Raw genomic sequence first — 24506 nt, 5'->3', positions numbered from 1 at the left:
GGAGACCAGCTAAAACCAGCTACTTCCAGCTAAAATCAGCCTGGCTGGGAGACCAGCTTGACCAGCTTGGCCAGGCTGGGAGACCAGCTAAAACCAGCTACTTCCAGCTTAAACCAGCTAAAACCAGCCAACCATCTTAAGCTGGTTTTAGCTGGTTTTTTTTCAGCACGGTGTTCAGTACAAAGTAAAAAGATGTATGAAGAAGTATGCAGTAAGAATTAGAACTAAGAAGTATGCCTAGTGCCACACATTTGCTTTCCCGTAAAGAATGCTGACATTATGTAAACTACAATAAATAATGCACTGTTAATCTAGGTTTACTAAAGAATACAGTCTTGCATGTTTTTGAAACTAGTCTGTATAATGCGGTTTTTTCGACGCCAGATGGCGCTCTTGACAAAATACGATCTGAACCAGTAGTTAGTCAAACTCATCATTAGAGCTGAGTGAAAAAGGCTGACTTTACTAGCATGAACTTCTTGAAGTATTGTGTTCACTGAAATTGTTTGATAGCAATAGGTTTTAGCATTTGTACTCAAGCAGGTTTGTTCTTTTGTACCTGATGTTTTTACTGTGGTGTAAATTTAATGGCTGTAAGTTTGTGTTTGCTGAAAAATAAACAAACTAAAACATACTCTCTGTGTTCATTCATGTTTGCTTCTTTATGTCACAATAATGTCCAGATGTATAACATTTTATATATTTATTTCAATGATTTTTCAAAATCAGACATTATTTTCAGTCATGTGATTAGATTATGTTTCTCTGTTAACTGTGGTTAACAGCCTTTTGGTTTCACAGGATGTGGTTTGTAAGCGAGATGAAGCAATAAGTGAAAGATTAAGATATTTCTTGTAATCATATATGTAATATTTTAGAGAAATGAAACTGTTGAAATAAAAAGTCAGAATGTATAGCTCTCCCCCTTGCTTCTTCTTCTTCTTTGGTCCCTAGCTGGCGGTCGGCGGGGAGGGTCGTCCTCGAAGCCAATACACTGCTGTGGGTGCCGCAGGGGTATCGATTTCACCAACAATTTTCTTCCAAGCCTGTCGATCCGTGGCTACAGTTTTTGCTTGCTCGAAGTTGAGACGACGTGATTTAAGGTCGTGTTCGATCTGTTTGACCCATATCTTCTTCGGCGCATCGCGTCTAATCCTCCAGTGGTCAGGGCACTGCCGCCATAGCAGACGATGCGGCAATCGATGATCGCTCATGCGGCAAACATGGCCGAACCATCGCAATTGCCGTCTCTGAATTTGTTCGTCAATTGATGGTTGATCATGGCATCGGTGGCGTATCTCGTTGTTGCTAATGCGGTCACGCAAGGAGACTTGGAGGATTTGTCGCAGGCATCGCATTTGAAATACCTCGAGCTTGTTGAGGTCTTGCTTGAGAATGACCCAGGTTTCAGATCCATAGAGGAGAATTGGGAGTATCATCGATCGATACAGGCGGATCTTCGTAGAAAGAATGACGTTGGATTTCCTCCAGACACACCGTCGGAGGGAGGCGAAAGCAGCCGTCGCTTGTCCGATTCTTGAGTGAATGTCCGCCGTCGCTGCAATTTTCTTCTCTTGGATCAATGAGCCGAGGTACTTAAATTTTTGCACTTGTTCCAGGTGCACATCTTCAAGATATACAATTGCTGGTGATCCATCGGTTGTCATGACCTTAGTCTTTTCGGCACTGATCTTGAGGCCATAGGGTCGAGCGTGGCGGGCGATGTCATAGAGGATGTCCGTGGCTTCGGCATCATCCTGCGCAAAGATGGCGCTGTCGTCGGCGAACATGAGGTCTGTTACGAATTGGTCATCTGCGAATTGAACCCCGCGGCGACCATTGAATACTCTGCGCATGATCGCGTCAATAACAATGTTAAAAAGCAGCGGGGACGCTACATCACCTTGCCTGACGCCTGTTTTGATCTCGAATTCATCGGAGAGGTCGTTCCGAATACGCACAAGACTTGTTGAGCCATCGTACGCCGATTTAAGGAGACTGATGATCTTCGGAGGGACATGGTCTGCCTCTAGCGTTCTCCACAACGCCGTCCAGTCGATGCAGTCGAAGGCGGATTTGAAGTCGATGAAGGCAATCACTGTTCGCTGTCCATATCGGATATATCGCTCGACCAATTGCCGGAGGGCGAAGATCTGATCGCAACATCCACGCCCTGGTCGGAATCCAGCTTGTTCTTCTCAGCTCGTCTGTTCGCGATGCATTTGGAGTCGCGACTGCAGGATTTTCATGAAGACTTTGCCGACGACTGAAAGAAGGCTGATTCCGCGATAGTTATTGCACTCTCGGCTGTCACCTTTCTTATGAATCGGGATGATGATGGCCTTCTTCCATCTTGTTGGAACTTTGTCGAGTCTCCAGATCAACTTAATGAGGTTGTGGAGTCGAGGGAGGAGGGTGTCGCCACCGGCCTTGATTCCTTCCGCGGCAACCTGATCCAGTCCAGGTGACTTCCCATTTTTCAAGGCATACACAGCGAGCTTGACTTCTTCGAGAGTCGGTTCGGCATCGGACATCAGCACGGGTGGTAGATCAATCACTGGCGGCGCTACAGGCGGGCCTTGAGGCGGGTCGTGATTATAGAGACCGTCGAAAAATTCCTTCCAACGTTGCAGGCGTTCGGCCGCCGAGCGAACAAAAGTGCCATCGGCTTTCTTGATGTTGTCATTTATGGACTTGGACTTGCCACTAAGATCACGCAACGTGCGGTAGAGTGTTCGGTACTCGTGCCTCGACGCTGCTTCTTCGAGATCATGAGCCACTTGGTCCCAGTAGGCTTCACGGTCCCTCTTCATCATCCTACGGATGTCCCGATTTAGTTGCCGATACCGTTCAAAGTCGACAAGCTTTGCCTTCTTCCGCTTGGCCACCAGGTCAAGGCACTCCTCTGATATCCAGAGCTGCGTTCGACGTCGAATAGGCGGGCACAGTGGACGAGCACTGTCGATGATAGCCTCGGCGATCTTTTGCTCTTCTTCATCCACGCCATCTGAGTCGGCTAACTGGGCAAACCGGTTCGAAAGGGCTAGTTGGAATTCTTGGCGACGGTCAGCATTGGCTAGCTGTCGCCAGTCAAGTCGAGGTGACTTTGGTGCTGCTCGTTTGGCACAATGGAGCTTCAGTCGTAGTCGGGCGCGGATAAGATAATGGTCAGATCCACAGTCCGGGCCCCTCATCGCCCGGACGTCTTGAAGGGATGATCGAAATCGGGTATTGATGAGGACGTAATCCAGCATCGCTGAATCTTTACCACTCGGATTTCTCCAGGTGAGCCGGTGCTTGAGAGGATGCTGGAAGATGCTGTTCCCGATGACCATGTTATTGGCTGCCGCGAAGGACAGGAGCCGAAGTCCATTGTCGTTGATTTCTCCATGGCCAAAACGTCCCAAGGTGGCCTCCCAGCCGAGTCTTTCAGATCCGACGTGCGCGTTTAGGTCACCAGCGATGACGATAAGATCGGTTTTTGGCGTGGCGTCCAGGATAAGCTGAAGGCGTTCGTAGAAGTCGTCTTTGTTCGTATCGGGGCTTGTCTCGGTTAGGGCGTAGACTGCAATGACGTGTGTTGTGACGGTGCCCTCGATAGTCAGAACGGCAAGCCACTCAGAGATTGGCTGGAAAGCAATGATGCTGGCGGAAGTTCGATGATCGACCATAAAACCAACACCGGCTTCTCGCTTCTCACCGCCAGAGAAATACAGCATCGTCGTCACGTCAGTGGTTGGGGATGCAACAATCGTCGTGCCCGAGCCCACGAGTCGAAGTTCCGATACAGCGGCGACTTGGATGTTACATCGCCGGAGTTCTTCGGCGATGAGTTCTTTCTGGCCGACATGATGACCAGTGCGGACATTCCAAGCGCCCAAATTTATTGCCACTTTAGGCGAAATTCCGATGGTTCTTCTTCTTTGGCCAGTAGTCCACTTCTCGACAGCACCCTGGGTCCCCAGTGCTATCGCATCGGCTCCCCCGGATGCGGTAGCTTGAACGAATAATGTTGATTCGGTGGCCATGCGGTTTCGTGCCTAGTTTCCCCAGTTTCCTGGTTCTGGTCGCGTCGGCACGGCGACCACCCTCCTCCTTTTGCAGCCGGGCTTGGGACCGTCCTTGGCAGAGTTTCTCCCACTTGCAAAACAGTTATCTGTTAAAAGTTTGTTTAAGGCTCTTCATACACTTTGACACAGTAGCAGCTCAGTTTGAGAGTTTTATTGAGATCTGTTGTGGTCTGCGTATTTTTTTTTTTTTTTTTTTTTTTTTTTTAGACCAGTTTATGGGGTCTGGGCTCAAACATTTCATTGTGTAATAGTGAGCAGTGTGTTCATTTACAGCTCATTAAGAAGAATTGATGTGTTCGTTGGAGAAAGCTTGTGCAACTGGATTATTCTTGAATTCCTGTTAATTGTTTTTGAACACATTTTAAAGAATATGGGGTCTGTTGTTTTCTCTCTATGTGTGTTCATCACAAACTGTAAGTGATTAAATTTTAAACTTGCTTTTGTTGAATTCAGGTTATGATCAATATTTTTGTAAAACCAGGCGTGACAAAAATGTGCCATAATTAGTTAAATTAATTCCTCACTTTTAATTTGAACTAAACTACCTTTTTGGGGAAAAATCTCTTTTAGGTGTGTTTGTTGCTGTGACAGATGAAATAAAGTTGGTATCAGTGATGGAGGGAGAATCTGTCATGTTACACACTGATGTTAAAGTATGGAGAGATGATCAGTTACTGTGGACGTTTGGACCTCAAAACACTTGAATAGCTGAAATCATTAAAAGGGACCAAATAAACTTTATTTTTGAGAGTAATGATGGGAGATTTAGAAACAAACTACAGTTGAACAATCAGACTGGATCACTGACAATCAGAAACATCAGATCTGAACACACTGGATTTTATAAACTGACTGTCATCATCAATGGAATAACCTCATTGAAGAGCTTCAGTGTTACTGTGTATGGTGAGTAAACAGTAATATCACTAATGCTATAATTGTTTATTTTTAGTTCTAGTCTGAACTTAGCATACTGTATAAAAGTGTCTAAAAGCTCATTATCAGTCATTGTTTTAGAGTAGATGTACAAGCATTAATTTCTTTCTTAGTCTTGCATTTAAAATTATTATTTTTTATTAGCCTTGCAAGAAAACATCTGCATCATCTTATTGCTTTTTGATGATAATAATTAGGTAATACTTGCTCTTTCATGTTTTCCAGCTCCTCTACCCACTCCTGCCATCACCAGTGATTCTTCACAGTGTTTTTCATCCTCATCAGGATCATTCGTGTCTAAATGTTCACTGCTGTGTTCAGTGGTGAATGTGAGTGATGTGAATCTCTCCTGGTACAAAGGAAACAGTTTATTGTCCAGCATCAGTGTGTCTGATCTCAGCATCAGTCTCTCTCTACCTCTGGAGGTGGAATATCAGGATAAAAACACTTACAGCTGTGTGATCAACAGTCCCATCAGCAACCAGACCAAACATCTCAACATCAGTGGACTTTGCGGGCCATGTTCAGGTATGTCAGCAGTAATATATTTTTTTTTTTTCAAAATTGTTTTCCAAATTTTCTGTTTATATTGTGTCTGAATAAAGTCAGAATGAATGGACTGACTATTTTCTCTTTGTTTTTTGCAGAAACAGCCTACTGTTCATATTTCTTGCCACTTTCAGCCATTTGTGTGCTGCTGCTGCTCATTTCTGCATGTGTGTTTTGCTGTTGCTGCAGGACATGCAACCAAGAAACACCAGAAGTTAAGTATTACTACAACTGACATAAAATGACTTTTTATGTGCAAATCAGAAATATGCTTTATATAATTAATGTGAAGTTGCAGAATCAGCACCTGATGTTAAATACACTCAACATCAGCATGTGTTTGTTTTTGTAGATGAGAAAAGTCTGTCAGAATACACACAGATCATCTACCATCTACAGATCTGACACAGATCACTGATCATCACCCATAATACACCACAGGACTGCTTTCACTGGACTACAACATGATTTATAAAAATACTTTATTATTCACATACACATTTTCTTTAAATGGTATTAATAAATCATGCAATTTAACAAGGTTGAAAATGAACAAAAAAAAATGTATTTCAACAATTTTTATAAAATATAAACATTTTAAACATTTAATTTAAAGCTGATTGTAAATGAACCTGGTGAATTCCTACATATTAAAATATGAATTTGTGCTAAAACAGTGTCATATAGTTGTGTTTAAAATTTTAACAATAAATGTTTGGTTCTCTGTCAGTGTTTTCTGACTTCAGATTAGTCTGTTTTATTTCAGTTACTTATTGCGCAAATCTTTTGAAAAAGATTTGTGATTATATTGTGAGAGAAGCAGCACTCGTTCATGAGATGTTTTGGAGTCAGACCTTCAGTTATTGAGGTCAGTAAATGTGTCTGAGCTGAATGCATGTGGTTTAATGTGCTGGGAGGATCTTCAGCTAATGCACATGATGTTAGACAATGTGTGTTTGTGTTCATGTTTATGAGAGTGTGAGATGTGCAGTTTTTTTTTTTTTTGTTTTGTTTTTTTACAACCACAAATAAACCTTCTGAAAACCTGCTAGACACTGAAATGAGAGTTTTCAGGTGAAGAGTAATCCAGAATGATGTTGTGATTGTCAATGCAATTTAAGAAAAAGATAATAAAATGATTAAACTTTGAATAGATAGTGCAGTCAGAGTTGAAATGTGAATGAAGACCACTAAAACTAGTTAACATTTAGCAGTCTAGATTTAGGAAGTAGCTGCACTTCAGGAAGTTTCTCTTCTGTGTCTGATGTGACTCTCAGTTGGATGTTTCCAGCATGATGTCCTCTCATCTGTGTGCTCTGATCTTGTTTGTGTTTTGTGGTAAGTATCTCTTAAAATACTTCTATAATACATTTAATCAGTAAATGTGGAGCATTTAGTTAAACACAAGTGCAGTTCCACAAAACTTTAAAGATACGTTTTATATTTTAGAAGTGTGTGAATAAGCTCCAGGAAATTAAATTATTCAGTCTATGTCTGATAATGATATATTTTTATTTGTTCTTCAGGTGTGTTTGGTGATACAGATGTAATGAAGTCAGTATCAGTGACTGAGGGAGATTCTGTCACTCTAAACACTGATGTTACTGAAGTACAGAGAGATGATCAGATATTGTGGATGTTTGGACCTCAAGAGATTCGAACAGCTGAACTCTATAAGCAGAGCATTGATATGTTTAACAGTGATGAGACATTTGGAGACAGACTGCAGCTGGACTCTTTCACTGGATCTCTGACCATCAGAAACATCAGAACCACAGACTCTGGTCTTTATAAACGACAGATCCGCAGCAACAAGGGGAACTCAGACAAGACATTTAATATTACTGTCTATGGCAAGACAAATAGCTTCAATTCTTATATGTATAAATGGCTGTGAAGCTTATTATTGATCTGGTAGTAGTGAATCAGAAATTACGACAATAAAAATTAGGGTTTGTTGAGGTGAATATATCGTTCTTCACATGTTTTCCAGCTCATCTGCCTGTTCCTGTCATCACCAGTAACTCTTCAAACTGTCCTTCATCATCTGAAAGCTCAGCAGTGTACAAATGTTCACTGCTGTGTTCAGTGGTAAATGTGAGTCGTGTGACTCTCTCCTGGTACAAAGGAAACAGTTTATTGTCCAGCATCAGTGTGTCTGATCTCAGCATCAGTCTCTCACTGCCTCTGGAAGTGGAATATCAGGACAAAAACATCTACAGCTGTGTGATCAACAATCCCATCAGCAACCAGACTCAATATCTGGACATCACTCAATTCTGTTACACACGTGTAGGTATGTGAAACATTTTATCATAAAGATTAAACTGTGTATTAAAGGGGTCATCGGATGCTAAGTTCACTTTTTCATGTTGTTTGAACATTAATGTGTGTTGGCAGTGTATCTACCATATAATGATAAAAATCCATGCAGTGGTTTTTAATTAATCTGTAAAAATAATACCCCCTTTTTCAAATCAAGCCATTCTCAGATGCCTGTCGGTGTGCCGTCACCTTAGAATGAGGTGATTTTTGCAGAGCTCATTTTGACAAGGTAAAAATGGTGTTGTTTTACAAAACCATTGAGAATTTTTAATCAAAGTATATTAGAGACTTTTCATTAACCCTAAAGAATCATATTAACTTGTGAAAAATGGGCATCCGGTGACCCCTTTAATTAACATAAACATGCTATATATTTCTAGTTTGATGTATTGAGTTTATCATAATGTTTTCTCATTACTTCAGCCTCTCTGTCAGTATCTTTTCTTCCATTTGTGCTGATTTCTCTATCAGCTGTGATTTTGGTGATTTGTCCTGTGGTGTTTCATCTGTGCAACAAAAATAATTCAGGACTAGAGGGTCAGTCTCTCCTTCATCTCATCTAACTCAGGTTTTCATAAATGACAAACCACACTGAATCAACTTGTTTTATGTTTGTAGATGAGAAAAGCATGTCAGAATACACACAGATCATCTACAGCCTTCAGATGAGAGATCTGTCACAGGTCACTGATTTCACAATCAATACAAAAGATTTTATGTGATTGTTGACTTTGTTCATCTACTTCCTCTCAACTCATTTTTAGAGAGAATGAAAGTAGGCTTATTTCTTAAAAGCACAGTTTTAGCTCTTAAATGTGTTTCAGTTTGTCTGATGAGTTTATTTACTCAATTTTTATTGACATTTTTCTCTGTCTGTAACAGAAATCACTTCAGGCTGTGACATATAAGCACATGACACAATGATCAAGACAGCTAAAATCATGCAGCACTATTTTTTTTGTTATAATTATGAATCAGTAAAATTACACAAAAGGAATTGATCATACAAATTATTACAAATATACATTGAATAGATAAATTGTTGGTTTATTACATTTTTCAGAAAAAAATCAGGAAAGGGCTACCAAACTGGCTCCAGTTGTATTCATTTCAAACTGACACAGTGCCACCCAGTGGACAACAAAATTAATAAATGCCTGCTACATACAAACCCTACCAACTTTTGTCAGTATTAGTGGTCCTTTCCTTATGTTTTTCAGCTCCTCTAATTCTCAATCAGCAACCAGACTGAACATCTCAGTGTTACTGAGATCTGTCAGCAATGCTAAGCTATACATCAGACACATTTTTAACCTATTTTCTTTTTTTTTTCAATGTGCTATTCAGAACAGGCTGGGAACACAAATTAAGATATTTGAGATGAAATCTGAGAGCTTTCTGACCTTCCATAGACAGCAAGTACTACCACAGTCAAGGCACTGAAATCTAGTATTGTTAAAATAGTCCATTTGACATCTGATGTTCAACCATAATTTTACGAAGCTACAAGAATATTTTTTGTGTGCAAAGAAAACAAAAATAATGACTTCTTCTCACCTGATAACATACGTACATCACAGAGATATCTATTTTACTTCTGCATTTTTTACGAAACATATTTTTTTTGAGTGTCTTTCTCTGCATTTACATAAAACATATTTTTTTAAGATGTTTATGATTTATAATGTGTCTGACATTTATCTGCAATGCTTTCCAGATCAAGTCTTTACAGACATCTTGGACGTTTCTATCTGGGTCCTATCAGATGTCAAATAGACGTGCATTTACATCTGAAAGATGTATTTTTAGATGTCTTTAAGATGTTTATGATTTAGAATGTTTGTAGAACTCACATCTTACAGACATCTGTCAGATGTTTGTACATAGTAGATGCTTTCCAGATAGCACATGCACGTCTGCAAGATGTCTTTTAAAGATCACTTGATCTGGGAAGCATCTGCTGTGTACAAATGTCTGACAGACATCTTGAAGACATCTAATAGATGTCTATTTGACATCTTATAGGAGACGTCCTATAGACATATTGCAGATGACCAAACACTCTAAAAAATACATCTTCCAGATGTAAATACAGACGTCAAATAGACGTCTTTGTGATATATGTGTGCTACCAAGGGTTTTACATATCAAGCGATTTTTAACAGACATCTTGCAGATTTATGTGTGCTATCTGGGAAGAGTATCACAATTATAAAAAGAGAACTGTATTTAATACAATGAGATATACATTTCTACTAAAACAATGTCACAGACACGTGAGAGTGTTGAGATTAAATCAGTAAACCCTTGGGGTTTTTTTTTTATGTGGGCGTGTTATGATGTGTTATGATGTTTCTTTCAAGTTGGGGATTATTCACAGCATTTTGATGTGTTGTGTAAAATATTTCATTTCGAAAGTCAATCATTTTTACATTGCCAGTGTGAACCAGCACATGTTCATGTTTTTGTGTCAGATCTTGTGTTATTGCGGTCATTAAATGCATCTGAGCTGAATGCGTGTGGTTTGAAGTGCCGAGAGGATGTTCAGATAATGCACACAATGTTAGACGGTGTGTGTGTGTGTGTGTTCTTGAGAGTGTGAGGGGGCCAGTTTCTTCTTAAAACCACAAATACATTTTCAGAGAACCTGTTAGACTCAAACCTGTTAGATATATATCTAACATGACAGTTTCCAGATCCAGAATGATGTTCTCTCATCTGTGTGCTCTCATGTTTATCCTTTGCGGTAAGTAACTTTTCTTAGTATATTATTTAATCACTAAATTAAAGTCTCAGTTTGATAATAATATACTGTATTTGTATATGTGTTTCAGGTGTGTTTGTTGATGCAGATGAAATTAGGTCAGTATCAGTGATGGAGGGAGATTCTGTCACTCTACACACTAACATTAAAGTTCAGAGTAAAGATATGCTATTGTGGATATTTGGACCTCAAGAAACTCGCATTGCTGAAATATATAACCAGAACATCATTATGTATGACAGTTATAAGACATTTGGAGACAGTCTGCAGATGGACAATCAAACTGGATCTCTGACCATTAGAAACATCAGAGCTGAAAACTCTGGACTTTATAAACTACTGATCGTCAGCAAGATCATCAGAGGAAATTCATACAGGAGATTCAGTGTCACTGTCTATGGTGAGTAAAGTAGTACTCTAATAATCTCATTTTAATATTACACAGTTTGGGATTGTGAGAAACCTTGTCTGTTTGTGCTGTTGTTTCTTCTTCCTTTAGGCAGAACCATTAATTTTTTAATTTTATATGCGTACATAGTTGGAAGTTGTCTTACTATTTTGTTAAATATGTTTTGGAGCATCTGAATGATAATGTTTCTTTCCTTAATTATTTTCCAGCTCATCTGCCTGTTCCTGTCATCACTAGAGACTCATTTCATCTCATTATAGACTCATCTTCATCAGGACCATCAAGTCAGAATTGTTCATTGCTGTGTTCAGTGGTGAATGTGAGTGATGTGACTCTCTCCTGGTACAAAGGAAACAGTTTATTGTCCAGCATCAGTGTGTCTGATCTCAGCATTAGTCTCTCTCTGGAATATCAGGATAAAAACACCTACAGCTGTGTGATCAACAATCCCATAAGCAACCAGACCAAACATCTGGACATCAGCAAACTCTGTCATATATGTTCAGGCACGTCAGTGGTAATATTAGTGCTATTTACAGACCTGAAAGAGCTAAAATTCATACTAATATTTCCGTGTTCTTTGGTTTCTTTCCTCAGACTCTGTTCATTGTTGTGGTTCTACTGAAGCTGTGATCCGATTAGTCGTCTCTGCTCTGGTGGGCGTGGTTGCTGTTGCTGTTGCAGTTTATGACTTCAGATTTGGAAGCGTTCAGTAAGACAGAACATAGAGAGACACCAGGGGGCGTTGTCTTCAACATATGTAGCCCATTAAATAAAGAAACGTGTTTTTGATGCAGAGGCCCACAAAAATGTTCAGCTGATTTGGGTTAATTTTGGGTTGTGTTTGGTTCTGGATCTCTGTTATGATCAGCAACCATGTGGGACACAACAGAATTTCTTTTTCTTTATTTGCAGTATTTAAAAAAAATAATGTTATCTAAAAGTCAGTATAGGTAGAAATGAAAAAAAAAAACATAAAATAATTTTGTGTTGACACATATAGACAGAAGAGAAATAAGAAATTTAATGATTACTGTGATATAATGGGATGTTTCTGCATGCACCCCCTGAAACCAAATTTAAATGGAAAAAAACAAACTTTTGAGATTTCCATATTTCAGAAGGTTTCTCACTGTTGCAAAATATACCGCTTTGACTAACAAAGTTAGATAACTGTAAAACTTTATTTTAAAAGAATTGTAAAAGAGAACAGAACTTTCCCTGTTAAAAATAAAGCTCCATTTTTTTTTTTTTTTTTAATCTGACACGTTTGTGCACATTTGAATTTAAAACCTATATTGTGGTCTATTTTATAGATACAACAGATGTTCTGGGAGATCCTCTGCTCCCTTTAGCCTTTGTGCAAGGTCTAACGTAAGTCCATAGTAATTACTAATAAAATAATTTAAATTGAACATTTTAACAAGTTATTTCATGTGTTATTTTATTGGTGTTATTGTTAAACACTTGACTTGAAAATACAAAATGTTCTTTCAAAGTTAATGATGTTCATGGTGATTTTGCCACCATATTGACAAAATTATTAAACTTTGCTTAAATGTATATAGTTTTGTTGTTGTTGCTGGTATTGTTCATTTATACTAATTTCTCATTGGTGTTACACTGTTTAATATTAGTTTAATATTAGTAAAAAATAATAAGTTATTATGTATCTATGTTGTTGTGAAATCAAGATTTAATGCAGCTGTAGTGTTCAAACTCACCAACAAATTTGTCTAACCTCCATTTCAAATAAATTAAAGCTTTACTTTTTATTTTTGTAAATGTATTTTTACTAAACCGCTCAGACTTCTGAGGAAGAGGTGGATTTTACTGATGTGGCATTCAGTACACAAACAGACAGATTTCACAACAGACAATAGAGTATCCCATTATACTGTTCTGATTATGAACTCACGATAAACAGAACAAAAAACAGATCAAGAGAAGAAACTGGAACCAGCATGAGCTACATATGTGGCCCTGGGCCACAAAACCAGTCATAAGAGAATTATTTAAATTGAGATCTGAAATCTGAAAAAAATAAGCTTTCATGTACGGTTTTGGTCGAGATACAACTATTTGAACATCTGGAATCTGAGGGAGCAAAAAAAAATCTGCCTTTAAAGCTTTCCAAATGAAGTTCTGCTGCTCACTGCAGAGCCAATGGGTGGAGCTTCAGTAAGAACTACTTGCAACTACACCATCTGTGTGACAAAACTTTATCTGTTAAGGGCCTTAAGAAACTATCTGTTTATTCTGAAGAAATAATTGTAACAACCCATGCATGAAATTCTTATCTTAATAAGGATGTTATTATGTAAACTAAAGCAGAACACTAATGTAACAATATAAATTGTAAATACAGTATGTATAAAAATGCTTTTTTTTATGAAAGTGTGTTATCAAACTGTACAATGAAGTAAATTTATGGAAATAATCAGTTTATAAATTCAAGCACTTTGACAGTAGATTAACATTCTGATGATATAAACATAAGCTCTTCTTTTCTTTTGTACATTTTTATATGCACAGATTGTTTATATATTTGATGGAAAGTCTTATTCCGAATTGTTCTATTTGTATGGATTACGTAACTAACTGGTGTCTGGACTCAATCTTTGTCGTCCAGTGTGTTCTACATGCTTTACATGTTCAAGATTCATCAAGAAGGAGGATTTTACATTTTAGCTTGGGAGTTTGAGAAAGCAATGTGCATAGTTGGATTATTATGCGGACTTCGGGGTCTTTTTGACCCGCAAATGACTTTTGCTTAATTTTTAAAAAATGTTCTCTTTGTCGAAATGACATGAGGCTTTGTAAAACTGTCAGCACTATCTAGATCTACAAAAAAAAAAAAAAAAAAAAAGATTTTATGTTAGTGTAAAATCAGTCACACTCATGGTCTTTGGGGTCTCTAGAGACCCCACACAACAAAATTTAAAAAACAAATATTATTTTCCTGTTTATTAATGTTTTTACTACATTTGTGCTGTTTTTGGAGGATTTATTGTATATTTTTTAATTTATATAAATTAATAAATACATATTTTTTAATTAGGTTTTTATACAAAAACAGCTTTTTGTGTAAAATTCACTTTATAAAAGACCCACATTTTTAACTTTCATTCATAGGGATAACATGGATAATTTGGCATGTTTTGGTGTAAGATTTTGCCCATCATTTGGAAAATGCCTTTTTAAAATTGGCTGCAGAGCTCCACTATTTACTATGTGCTATTTGACTAACTGAAAGACATCTTTTTACAAGTTTTTTTCAGTTGGATTGATATCTACATGTAATGAAATCACAATTATAACAATAAAAATTACTTTTTGTCAAAGTTTAATATTTTTTGTACTGAAAAAAAAAAAAGTTTTTCAATAATGTTACATTACGATTAGAATCAAAATGTCAATTCAAAATTCATCCATTCAAAATGTATCAGTTCATCCATTACTTTGACAAAAAGTATTTTTTATGTTTATAATTGTGATTTCATAATATGTAGATAAAATAATAAAAAAAAAAAAAAAAAAAAAAAAAAAAAAAGACGTGGCTTAATGGTTAGGGAATCGGGCTTACAACCGAAATGTTGCGGGTTCGAGTCCCTGATCTGGCAGGGATTGAATGTGGGGGGAGTGAATAACCAGTGCTCTCTCCACCCTCAGTACCACGACTGAGGTGAGTCCCTTGAGCAAGGCCCCCAACTGCTCCCTGGGTGCCGCAGCGATAGCAATATGGCTGCCCACTGTTCCGGGTGTTTGTTCACTACTCACTACTGTGTGTGTGCACTTGGATGGATTAAATGCAGAGCACAAATTCCGAGTATGGGTCACAATACTTGACCACATGTCACGTCCTTTCCTTTCCTACTGAAAAAACTTGTAAAAAAATGTCTTTCAGTAAGTCAAATTGCACATAGTAAATAGTGGGGCTCTGCAGCCATCTACTGGTAAAAATGATAATTTTTTAATTTTAAAAAGGCATTTTCCAAATGATGGGCAAAAATCTTACACCAAACCATGTTAAATGATCCATGTTATACCCATGAGTGAAATTTAAAAATGTGGGTCTTTCATAAAGTGAATTTTACACAAAAAGCTGTTTTTGTATAAAAACCTATAATATATATATATATATATATATATATATATATATATATATATATATATATATATATTTATTAATTTATATAAATTTAAAAAATCATAATCAATCCTCCGAAAATGGCACAAATGTAGTAAGAACATTAATGAACAGAAAAATGTAATTTGTTTTAGAAAAAAACAAAAACAAAACAAAACTTATTTTGTTACAAAATTAAATTTTGTTGCGTGGGGTCTCTAGAGACCCCAAAGACCATGAATGTACAACCCAAAATTGAGACCGCATAAGGGTTAAGTGTAAATCACTTTGGATAAAATCATACCCCAAATGCTTAAATGTGAAAAATGAATAAAGCAAGCTTTACAGTATACGCCGTATAAATTATTAAACTCTGAAAGATATGTGAGATGAGAATCTGTGATTTGTTGTTGACTGTTTCATTTCAGGTGTGTCTGGTGTTTATACAGATGAAATAGAGATGATATCGGTGATGGTGGGAGATTCTGGTACTCTACACACTGATGTTACTGACATACATTTTGAGTCAGCTTAAAATAATTTGTTACTCAGCTGCCTTAAAATTTTAAGTTCAGTCAACTAAAATAAGTTTAGTCAACTTGAAATGTTGAGTTGTACTAAGTAACAACTTAGATATTTGTGTTTGCTAAACTTAACAGATGGGTAAGTAAACCAGCTGCCTTAAAATGTTAAGTTGATTCAAATCAAATATCTAAGTTGTCAAGTATAATTTAACATTTCAAGCTGAATTAACTTTTTTTGAGTTTGACTGAACTTAACATTTTAAGGCAGCCAGGTTACAAATTATTTCAAGTTGACTCAGCAAATTGTTTTTTACAGTGTACAGAAAAATGATCAGATAATGTGGACATTTATGCTTAAAAATTCAGAGAATCGTCTAGCTGTAATCCATAGTCTGATCCGCTCTATATATGATGGCAAAAAATATAATGAAATATTCAGAGGCAGACTACAGATAAATGAGCAGACAGGATCTCTGACCATCACAAACATCAACAAATTACACTCTGGACTTTCTAAACTACAAGTCATTTATGGAGGGGTCAAATACAAGAGCTTCAATCTTGCTGTCTGTGGTGAGTAAACTGAATAAATTATATTGAAATGGATTTTTTAATCAAATTTAAGTCTGAACTATCTGGGATTGAGTTATTTTTAGATCTATGATTGAGGATTTTTACACACATCTTTTTCAGTAATTGATTGTCTCTGAAATGTTATTCTTTCCTTCACGTTTCAGGTATTCTAACTCTTCCTGTCATCAGTGATTTTCCTCAAAACCCTTAGTATCAGAAAGATCATCACAGCAGAATTGTTCATTGCTGTGTTCAGTGGTGAATGTGAGTGATGTGAGTCTCTCCTGGTATAAAGGAAACGGTTTATTGTCCAACATCAGTGCGTCTGATCTTAGCAGAATAATAAACAATAATAAACAATAACTGATGTTATTGTCCAACATCAGTGCGTCTGATCTTAGCAGAATAATAAAGCAGAAGAAACCATTTAATTTCAGTCATTTACAAAGAGACAGCTGAAAGCAATTTGTTGAAAAATCGTGTGGAAACCAGATGTTTATGTTTTCAAGTCAGACCATCTTGGGGTCAGTAAATGTGACCTCTGAGCTGAATGCATGTGGTTTATTGCATGCAATGTTAGACATTGTGTATGCATGTTCATGAGAGTGTGAGATGTTGAGAAGTTTATTCATTCAACCATAAATTAACCCTCAGAAAGCCTGTTAGACATAGAAATAACCTGAAATGAGAATTTTCTGATGAAGAGCAATGCAGAATGTTATTGAAATGTTAAAAATGTTAATGCAGTTTAAAAAGATAAAGAATGCATTAAACTAGACATTTTATTTAGCAATCTTTGTTTAGGAAATAGCTGCACTTTTTGTTCAGGAAGTCTTTTTGCAGCATCTAAAGTGACTCTCGATGTCCTCTCATCTGTGTGCTCTGATCCTGTTTGTTCTGTGGTACATAAACACAAATGCATTTTCACAAAAGAAAACACACACATTTTACTTTTAAGAGGTGCATGATTAAGCTAGTGGAAATTAAAGAGTGTTTGCAAAAGATAACTTTTTACATTTGTTTTAAAAAAATCATGTTTTTATTATGTTGTCATGTTTTTATTTTGTTTTATTGTGTTAGCAAGATGTATTTTTAAGTTATTTTTACTTAATGAAAATAACCCATCTGCAGTTTGATCGATTAACTGGAAGCAGTGAGCATGATCAGCACCCAGACAGCAAGGAGACAATAATAAGAGTTATAACAGAAAGGTTTGAAAGACATCGTCAAAATAGTCCATATGAACCAGTGGTTCAATCTGAATTTTATGAAGCGACGAGAACACTTTTTGTACGCAAAGAAAAAAAAAAACCATTTGTCTCATTCGCATCAGCAAACTGCATATGCCGTATACGATATTTGTTCAAATCAGAGCATAAACATACGTAGAAAACCTATCCATTTTCGGCTGACACAGAACGGCATACACAGTTTGCGTACTCTCCAAAATGGCGCTACGCTGACGAGTAGGAGACGAATTGTTGAATAATGTTTTTTTTTTGTTTGTTTTTTTTTGCATAAAAAAAAGTATTCTCGTCGCTTCATAAAATTAAACACTGATGGCAGATGAACTATTTTGACAATGTCTTTCATACTTTTCTGGGTCCTGGCAGTGGTATTTACCTGGCAGTCAATGGGACAGTGAAAAGTCTTCTGGTTTTCATCCAAAATTAAATTTTGTTCGGAAAACGAACAAAGCTTTTACAGGTTTGGAACAACATGGAGGTAAGTGATTAATGACTACATTTTCTTTTTGGGGTGGAAGTTTTGATTTATATAATCATTTTAGTTGAGAGTGAAATTTTCATGTTTAAAGTATGTTGGATCAACATTGAATTTTTGATTAAATCTGACAGCACACACAGTGGAGACAGTGATATTGATCTAATGTTGATTTGTTATTGTTCACATCATGAAAGTATATCTCTGTCTATATTTATAGTACATCTCTTACATCCATTACTCAATGCTTGTAGAGCACCATGTGCTTTTGAGTGAAGGCAGATGAGGATCAACAATTAAAGAAAGGAGGAGCAGCCTCTTAATAATGATGTCACTGATTATACACTGAGTTCTATGAGCATGTTAAGTGATGACGTAATGCGTCCATTGAACGCACCAGAAAAAATTTATTTTCATTGTATGGCTATCTGAGATTTTGGAATGGAGTTAAAGGGTAAGATTATATTTTGTTTCAGAACATAAAAAATTGTTTATATTTGACGTGATTTGTAGTGTCGTGGACGCCCATCCCAGAGCCTGTGCTACACAAACTTTTGTGCTTAAAAAGTATACAAATTTTAATATCCTCACTATTCCAGAGTATCCCAGTATTCCTCTAAAAAAAACAGGAACTTGTGCAGACAAAGGACACGGGTTTTATTCTGTTCGAGATGCCAATAATGTTAGATCATGAATAAGGTGACATCAAGAATGCTGGTCATGGAATAAAGAGACACAGAGTCCAGGGTGGAAATGAAGAGTCTTTTCTTAATGTCACATACTAGAAAAGTGTCAGATAAGAAACACAAATCACTACTACATAGATCTCCCACTCTGCCTGCTTAAGCATTAGCATACTTCCCAGTTCCTGTGTGCACCATGATATTTGTTGATCAGTTCTTAATGGAAACATAGGAGGTAGTTCAGCCTTGCATATAAAACTATGATTATATGTTACACAGTATGAGAAGAATAAAGACTGAAAATAAAACTATATGCGATCCTACATTTACAATATGCCAATAAATTATACAGTACAATACAAAACAATGGCAAAAAAAGCATTATAGTATCCACTATGACTCTGTGACTAGGCGCAGGCTCTGGGGGGTGCTCTGGAGGACGCTCTGGAGGACGTTCAGGCTCTGGAGGGTGCTCAGGAGGAAGCTCAGGCTCTGGAGGGCACTCTGGAGGGCTTGGGAAAGCTGGACGGGACCAGCGGAGATGAAGGAGAATGTAATCCAAATGGGTCCATAGTGTCTTTATGATAAATGTGGCTTGCCATATTTGACACCTTAATTCCAGAATGCGGGGCTGTCACAGGCTTACTCGAGCACGAGTCCGTGAGTTGGCCGCGGCCTGAGTCCGGGAGCAGACCACGGGTTCTGAGCTGAGGATGAGCTCTGGAGAACTGGGTGAGCAAGGGAGCACAGGAGACAGTGAGCTCGTTTGGAGCAGCACATGGAGGATACTGGCTGGTGGTGAGCTGGAGCGGCCGCGTGTTTACGAGATTAGATTAGAATCTTCCACAGCGACATAGAAATTGGAATTACAAAGAGCAAGGACATAGTTGATAAAATCCACTATGGGTCTGCGGCTATCGTCAGGAGTTATGAAACAGAACAATTTGTCATCAATTAGCCCCATCTGAAAACACACGTTGATCATAGCGTCGCTCCAACTCACCAGGTGTATAACTCTCAGGAATTCCTCCACATATTGCTCTAACGGCCTCTCCGCCTGCTGAATGTTCATTAGGAACTCCTCAACCCAGAACATTTTGTTTGCGTTCGGTTCTTCGGTCACGGGCGTCGTGTGTGGGGAATGAGGAGTAGGGATGAGGAGATCAGGAACATGAACATTTATTAGATAATCCACAGATGGAACAGGAACAGCAGAGAATTACACACAAACAGTACGCAAGAGACTTGTACGAAAAGAACTGACAAACCAAAGGGGAACAGAACCAAACTAAAATACACAGACTAATCAGATGAGGACAGGTGTGATAGATTAGACAATGACATCATAATTGGAAACGGAACAGGAAAGACCAAATAAGGGCATACACAAGGGGAAACCACAAAAACAGACCACAGGGGTGTGACAATAAGAATTTGTGTATATTTAGCCCACAATAACTAAATTTTTATTTTAGAATTTCAGTTTGTATCATTTGATATCACAATTGTGAGCAATTTTCTAATTGCTTCATTATGGATGAGTTTAATCCGAACATCATTATGATGTAGACCAGGGGTGCTCAACCCTGGTCCTGGAGATCGACTTTCCTGCAGAGTTCAGCTCTAACCCTGACCAAACACATCTGAACCAGCTAATTAGGATCTCAAGGAGCACTTGATAATTACAGACAGGTGTGTTTGATTGGGTTGGAACTAAACTCTGCAGGAAAGTCGATCTCCAGGAACAGGGTTGGGCACCCCTGATGTAGATGGAATACTAAACTAACAATAAACATGTAACATTAATCATGTGTTTCTATTAATACTGCATTATTTAATTTAGAGGTTTTCAAACCTTTTCCACCTGTAAACTTTCAATTTGTTAAATCAATGCTATTTGAAGCTTAGCTGTAAGTTTGGCATTTTTGTATTTATTAATTGTGGTTTAGCAATATTTCACCAAAATTACTGCCAAACATCTTGATTTATAACAGTACTAAATGGAGAATTCATCATCTGACAGTGACTTTTCTTGTTCTGTTAATTCCACAGGTTCCTCCTGAGCTTTAGACCAGGATGTTAACCATCCACTAAAGCTACCAATGTAGTTCACACCAGCTTTCCATCTGAGCAAATGTTCTTTCTCCAGGCTGTAAGGAGGAATCAGAAGAGAACAACGGTGTTGAGTAGAACAAGTTTAAAATTAATTACTATATTTCAATTATTTTGAGTACAAAGTAGACTTTAACAAAGATTACATTTCTGTAATCAAAATAGTTACTGATTTTAAATGATTTAGCATACACAATTTTAAAACAATATTTGTTTGAAATATAATACATTTCAAACAACTGACATGATGTTTGTCTGTTTGTGTTAGCATGTCTGCAACAAATGGATGTTTACTCACCTCCGGTTTCGTAGCACGTCACTGAGCTGCTGCTTTGAGTCTCCTATTTTATTGTTACTCAGATCAAGCTCTTTTAAAAACTGCAGTGCTTTTGTTTCAGCCAAAGACTGAGCCAAACAAGCAACATCTGTAATACCACAGTCATTTAGACTAGAAAGAGAAAGATAAAAGACAGATAAAGAAAATATTATTTTTTTTTTTTTTTTTAACCTTTAGACAAAATATCAAAGAAAAACATTTAATGGCTCATATACAATAATATGTTATAGTGGAAATATTGGGCTCAAAAACACCTCAATTTTATTCCAAACCGAGTAAATGTTTGCAGTTTGGTGCAGTTATTTATATGATCAAGAAGTAAGAAGAAACTTTCAAAAAAACATTTTTTAATATCCAGATTAAAATTGTGAACAATAAAAATGTAGATGTACAAATTTGTGAATTGTTGAACAGCTATTTTCACATTCCTACTGTGAGAAAATTACAATGTCAATTTAATGTCATGTTAGTGTAGCTTAAACTTCTTTAATTTTTAAATGGAAGCATATTTAAGTGAAGAAAGTCAAGTTTAATTTACTGCATGCCAATGTAGTTACTGTTGTTATTATAAATCACAGTAGACTGCGTTTATTTCATAAGCAAACCTCCAAAAACATACATTTCATTACCTCTTTTATTAGATTTCATAAAAAGTACCATCGATGTTACAGAATCCATTTTAGCTCTGCAGAATGTATTGTCATGCAAGTTTTTGTACAGTGTAATGATACTAACTGTAGTTTTTCCAGCTTGCATTGTGAACTGCCCAACAGAACACCAAGGTTTTCAACTCCAGAGTTTCCTAGTTTATTCTTACTGAGGTCTAGTTCTCTCAGGTGTGAAGGGTTTGATTTCAGAGCTGAAGTCAGGATGAGACACTGTTTCTCTGTAATACTGCATCTACACAGACTGAAGACAAAAAAAGACAATGTTAAGTTCACATCTGAATTAAATGCATCATGAATAAACATTATACTGTCAATAATATTCCACCAAAACCTGTAAACTTAATTATAGAACCATAAACCAAGACTTGACTATACAAGTTACGATACCAAAGTCTGGAGCATCTTCACACTTGCACACAGAAAATTTGACTGTAGATTAAGATCAAAAAGGACATTTAAATTGACTGTCTTCACATTGTTCATTTGAGAAAATCATGAAAATTGTACAGAATTTTTAGATTCTAGTTTACCATTGCCTTAATAAAAACTGATTTAGTGAAAAGTACCATTAGTCCTGTAAAAACCATATAACTATCAGAATAATCTATTGTCATTCATGTTATGCTAGTTTTTTAGTCTGTCCTTTTTTTTGCAGAAATTATTTTTGCTTTTTTTTTTTTTTCTACTGACACATACTGAATCATCAGTCCATTAGCTAATAGCATAATAAACTGTAATCACACTGTGACTGCTGTATAGTATAATGATACTAACTCTAGCTTTTCCAGCTTGCATTGTGGGCTCATCAGTAGATCACTGAGGTTTGTTGCTCCCAACTGGCCTAGTTCATTCCCACTTAAGGTCAGCTCTCTCAGGTGTGATGGGTTTGATTTCAGAGCTGAAATCAGAGCTGAACAATCTTCAGATTTTATAGCACAGTAGCTTAACCTGCATTCAGAGAAATGAGACAAATAAACTTTTCATTTTGTTTCATTAAAATACCAAAACACTGATTTGTTTGTTGTACGTGAATGTTCCTCACCTCAGTCTCTCTAGTTTGCAGTGTGAATCCTTCAGTATATCATAAAATTTATTCACTCTTGTGTGTTTAAGTACATTTCCACTCAGGTCCAGCTCTCTCAGGTGTGATGGGTTTGATTTCAGAGCTGAAGTCAGGAAGATACACTGCTTCTCTTTAATACTGCATTTACACAGTCTGAAGACAAAAACAGAAAGGACAATTATTCAGATGCTTGATGCCCATCTTATAAAAAAAGCAATAGTAGGAATAGTCTTCATTATAGTCTATAGTTGAGTTGTAATTGATTTTTAAGTTTCGAATTCCAGAAACTGTTGTTTTCTTATTCATTTTTTTAACTACAGACATACATTTGTTGTCTCTTATTCATGTGAATCTCATAATATCTCAAAGAACATATACACAACAAGTAAATTTTCTCTAATACTTTAAATTAAATTATATTATTTCTTATTTAGACACTTATAGAGTTACAGTCAGTACAGATGCAGTGCTACAGTTTAAATATGGTAAACTGGGCCTGTTTAACTAAACAGTGACTTTTAATCACACTGTGCTGTGCTGTACAGTATAATGATACTAACGCTAGTATTTCCAGCTTGCATTGTGGGTTCATCAGTAGATCACTGAGGTTTTCAAATCCAGAGTCTCCCAGTTTATTCTCACTCAGGTCCAGTTCTCTCAGGTGTGATGGGTTTGATTTCAGAGCTGAAGTCAGAGCAGAACAACCTTCATCTGTCATTTCACAGCCTCTGAACCTACATTTGGAAAAAGATAAAGTACAAAATAAAACAGAAGAAGCAAACTCTTTATTCTGTAAAAAAAAAAACAGTGGGAGAGAGATCATCTTGACTTCACCAGATCACAAAACACTTAGGCTCCTTATAAGACATTGAGTATAAAAGTGTTGAAGTGATTTTAAGCATTTTGATTCTTGTATGTAAATATTCTTCACCTCAGTCTCTCCAGTTTACAGTGGAAATCAATCAGTAGTTCACATATGTGCTTCACTCCTTTGTTTTCTATTTTATTTCCACTCAGGTCCAGATCTCTCAGGTGTGAAAGGTTTGATTTCAGAGCTGAAGTCAGGATGAGACACTGTCTTTCTGTAATACTGCATTCACACAGACTGAAGACAGAAAGAGAAAAGATAATGAATCAGATCTATGAAGATCATCTAAGGTTCTTGAAATTAAATTTGGACCCAAGATCAAACTGACTGTATAATTTGTCATTTGAAAGTCACACATGAAAGTTGACAGTGATCCTGCAAGATCTAGCAGATCTGATTCACTCAGTGTTATCAAATTTATGACTGTTAAATGATGATCACTAATTTGATTCATCTGCACCAGGCTCAAAACTGTTTTGAGTTTTACAGAACTAAATGTTATCCTGCAGTAAATAAATAATTATTGATCCTAATGAAACAAATGAGCAAATAGTGTTTATATCAAATACATGTTAAATGATGTAAGATATTTACCTCAAATATTTATTTGAATGTTTATCATGGTCTGATTCACTAGATGTCTCAAAGTTCATTTTCACTACTCTCTCAGGAGTAATGGGTTTTCACCCTGAACTTTAATCACATATTGGCAGGCATCATCTGCAGCAGGACCCAAAAACCTGTAAAAGTTAAAGTAAGATTCAGTTTAATTCT

The 24506-nt window shown here is 36.8% G+C and overlaps 3 protein-coding genes and 1 long non-coding RNA gene across 4 annotated transcripts in view; 3 read left to right on the top strand and 1 right to left on the bottom strand.

The window, feature by feature from the left end:
* The first annotated feature begins 6807 nt into the window (after nucleotides 1-6807).
* Nucleotides 6808-7859, top strand: LOC127153405 (hepatocyte cell adhesion molecule-like). Its single transcript, XM_051094460.1, has 3 exons — nucleotides 6808-6893; nucleotides 7082-7408; nucleotides 7549-7859. The coding sequence occupies exons 1-3, from the start codon at nucleotides 6848-6850 to the stop codon at nucleotides 7857-7859; spliced, it is 684 nt and encodes a 227-aa protein (XP_050950417.1). The 5' UTR covers nucleotides 6808-6847.
* Nucleotides 7860-8332: 473 nt separating this feature from the next.
* LOC127153589 (uncharacterized) lies at nucleotides 8333-9169 on the top strand. The gene is made up of 2 exons (XR_007825292.1): nucleotides 8333-8417; nucleotides 8499-9169. It is a non-coding gene; the product is annotated as an uncharacterized LOC127153589 (long non-coding RNA).
* A 522-nt stretch (nucleotides 9170-9691) lies between these two features.
* On the top strand, nucleotides 9692-19269 carry LOC127153404 (CD48 antigen-like). Its single transcript, XM_051094458.1, has 4 exons — nucleotides 9692-10626; nucleotides 10715-11044; nucleotides 11263-11570; nucleotides 19096-19269. Exons 1-4 carry the CDS (start codon nucleotides 10563-10565, stop codon nucleotides 19267-19269), a joined length of 876 nt encoding a protein of 291 aa, XP_050950415.1. The 5' UTR covers nucleotides 9692-10562.
* A 614-nt stretch (nucleotides 19270-19883) lies between these two features.
* The window catches only part of LOC127153574 (NACHT, LRR and PYD domains-containing protein 3), a 28402-nt gene continuing 23779 nt past the window's right edge, over nucleotides 19884-24506 (bottom strand). Inside the window, exons 16-22 of the mRNA XM_051094746.1 lie at nucleotides 23938-23969; nucleotides 23425-23575; nucleotides 22844-23017; nucleotides 22576-22749; nucleotides 21869-22042; nucleotides 21095-21244; nucleotides 19884-20834 (exon numbers count right to left, since the gene is read on the bottom strand). Coding sequence (XP_050950703.1) covers nucleotides 20681-20834; nucleotides 21095-21244; nucleotides 21869-22042; nucleotides 22576-22749; nucleotides 22844-23017; nucleotides 23425-23575; nucleotides 23938-23969 — 1009 coding nt within the window. The 3' untranslated portion in view covers nucleotides 19884-20680. The remainder of the gene's footprint in view (nucleotides 20835-21094; nucleotides 21245-21868; nucleotides 22043-22575; nucleotides 22750-22843; nucleotides 23018-23424; nucleotides 23576-23937; nucleotides 23970-24506) is intronic.

Source organism: Labeo rohita, chromosome 22 (assembly GCF_022985175.1).
Source record: "Labeo rohita strain BAU-BD-2019 chromosome 22, IGBB_LRoh.1.0, whole genome shotgun sequence".
In the NCBI taxonomy this organism is placed as follows: Eukaryota; Metazoa; Chordata; class Actinopteri; order Cypriniformes; family Cyprinidae; genus Labeo; species Labeo rohita.
The sequence above is the reverse complement of the archived record's forward strand: the minus strand, read 5'-3'. Positions and strand labels throughout refer to the sequence as shown.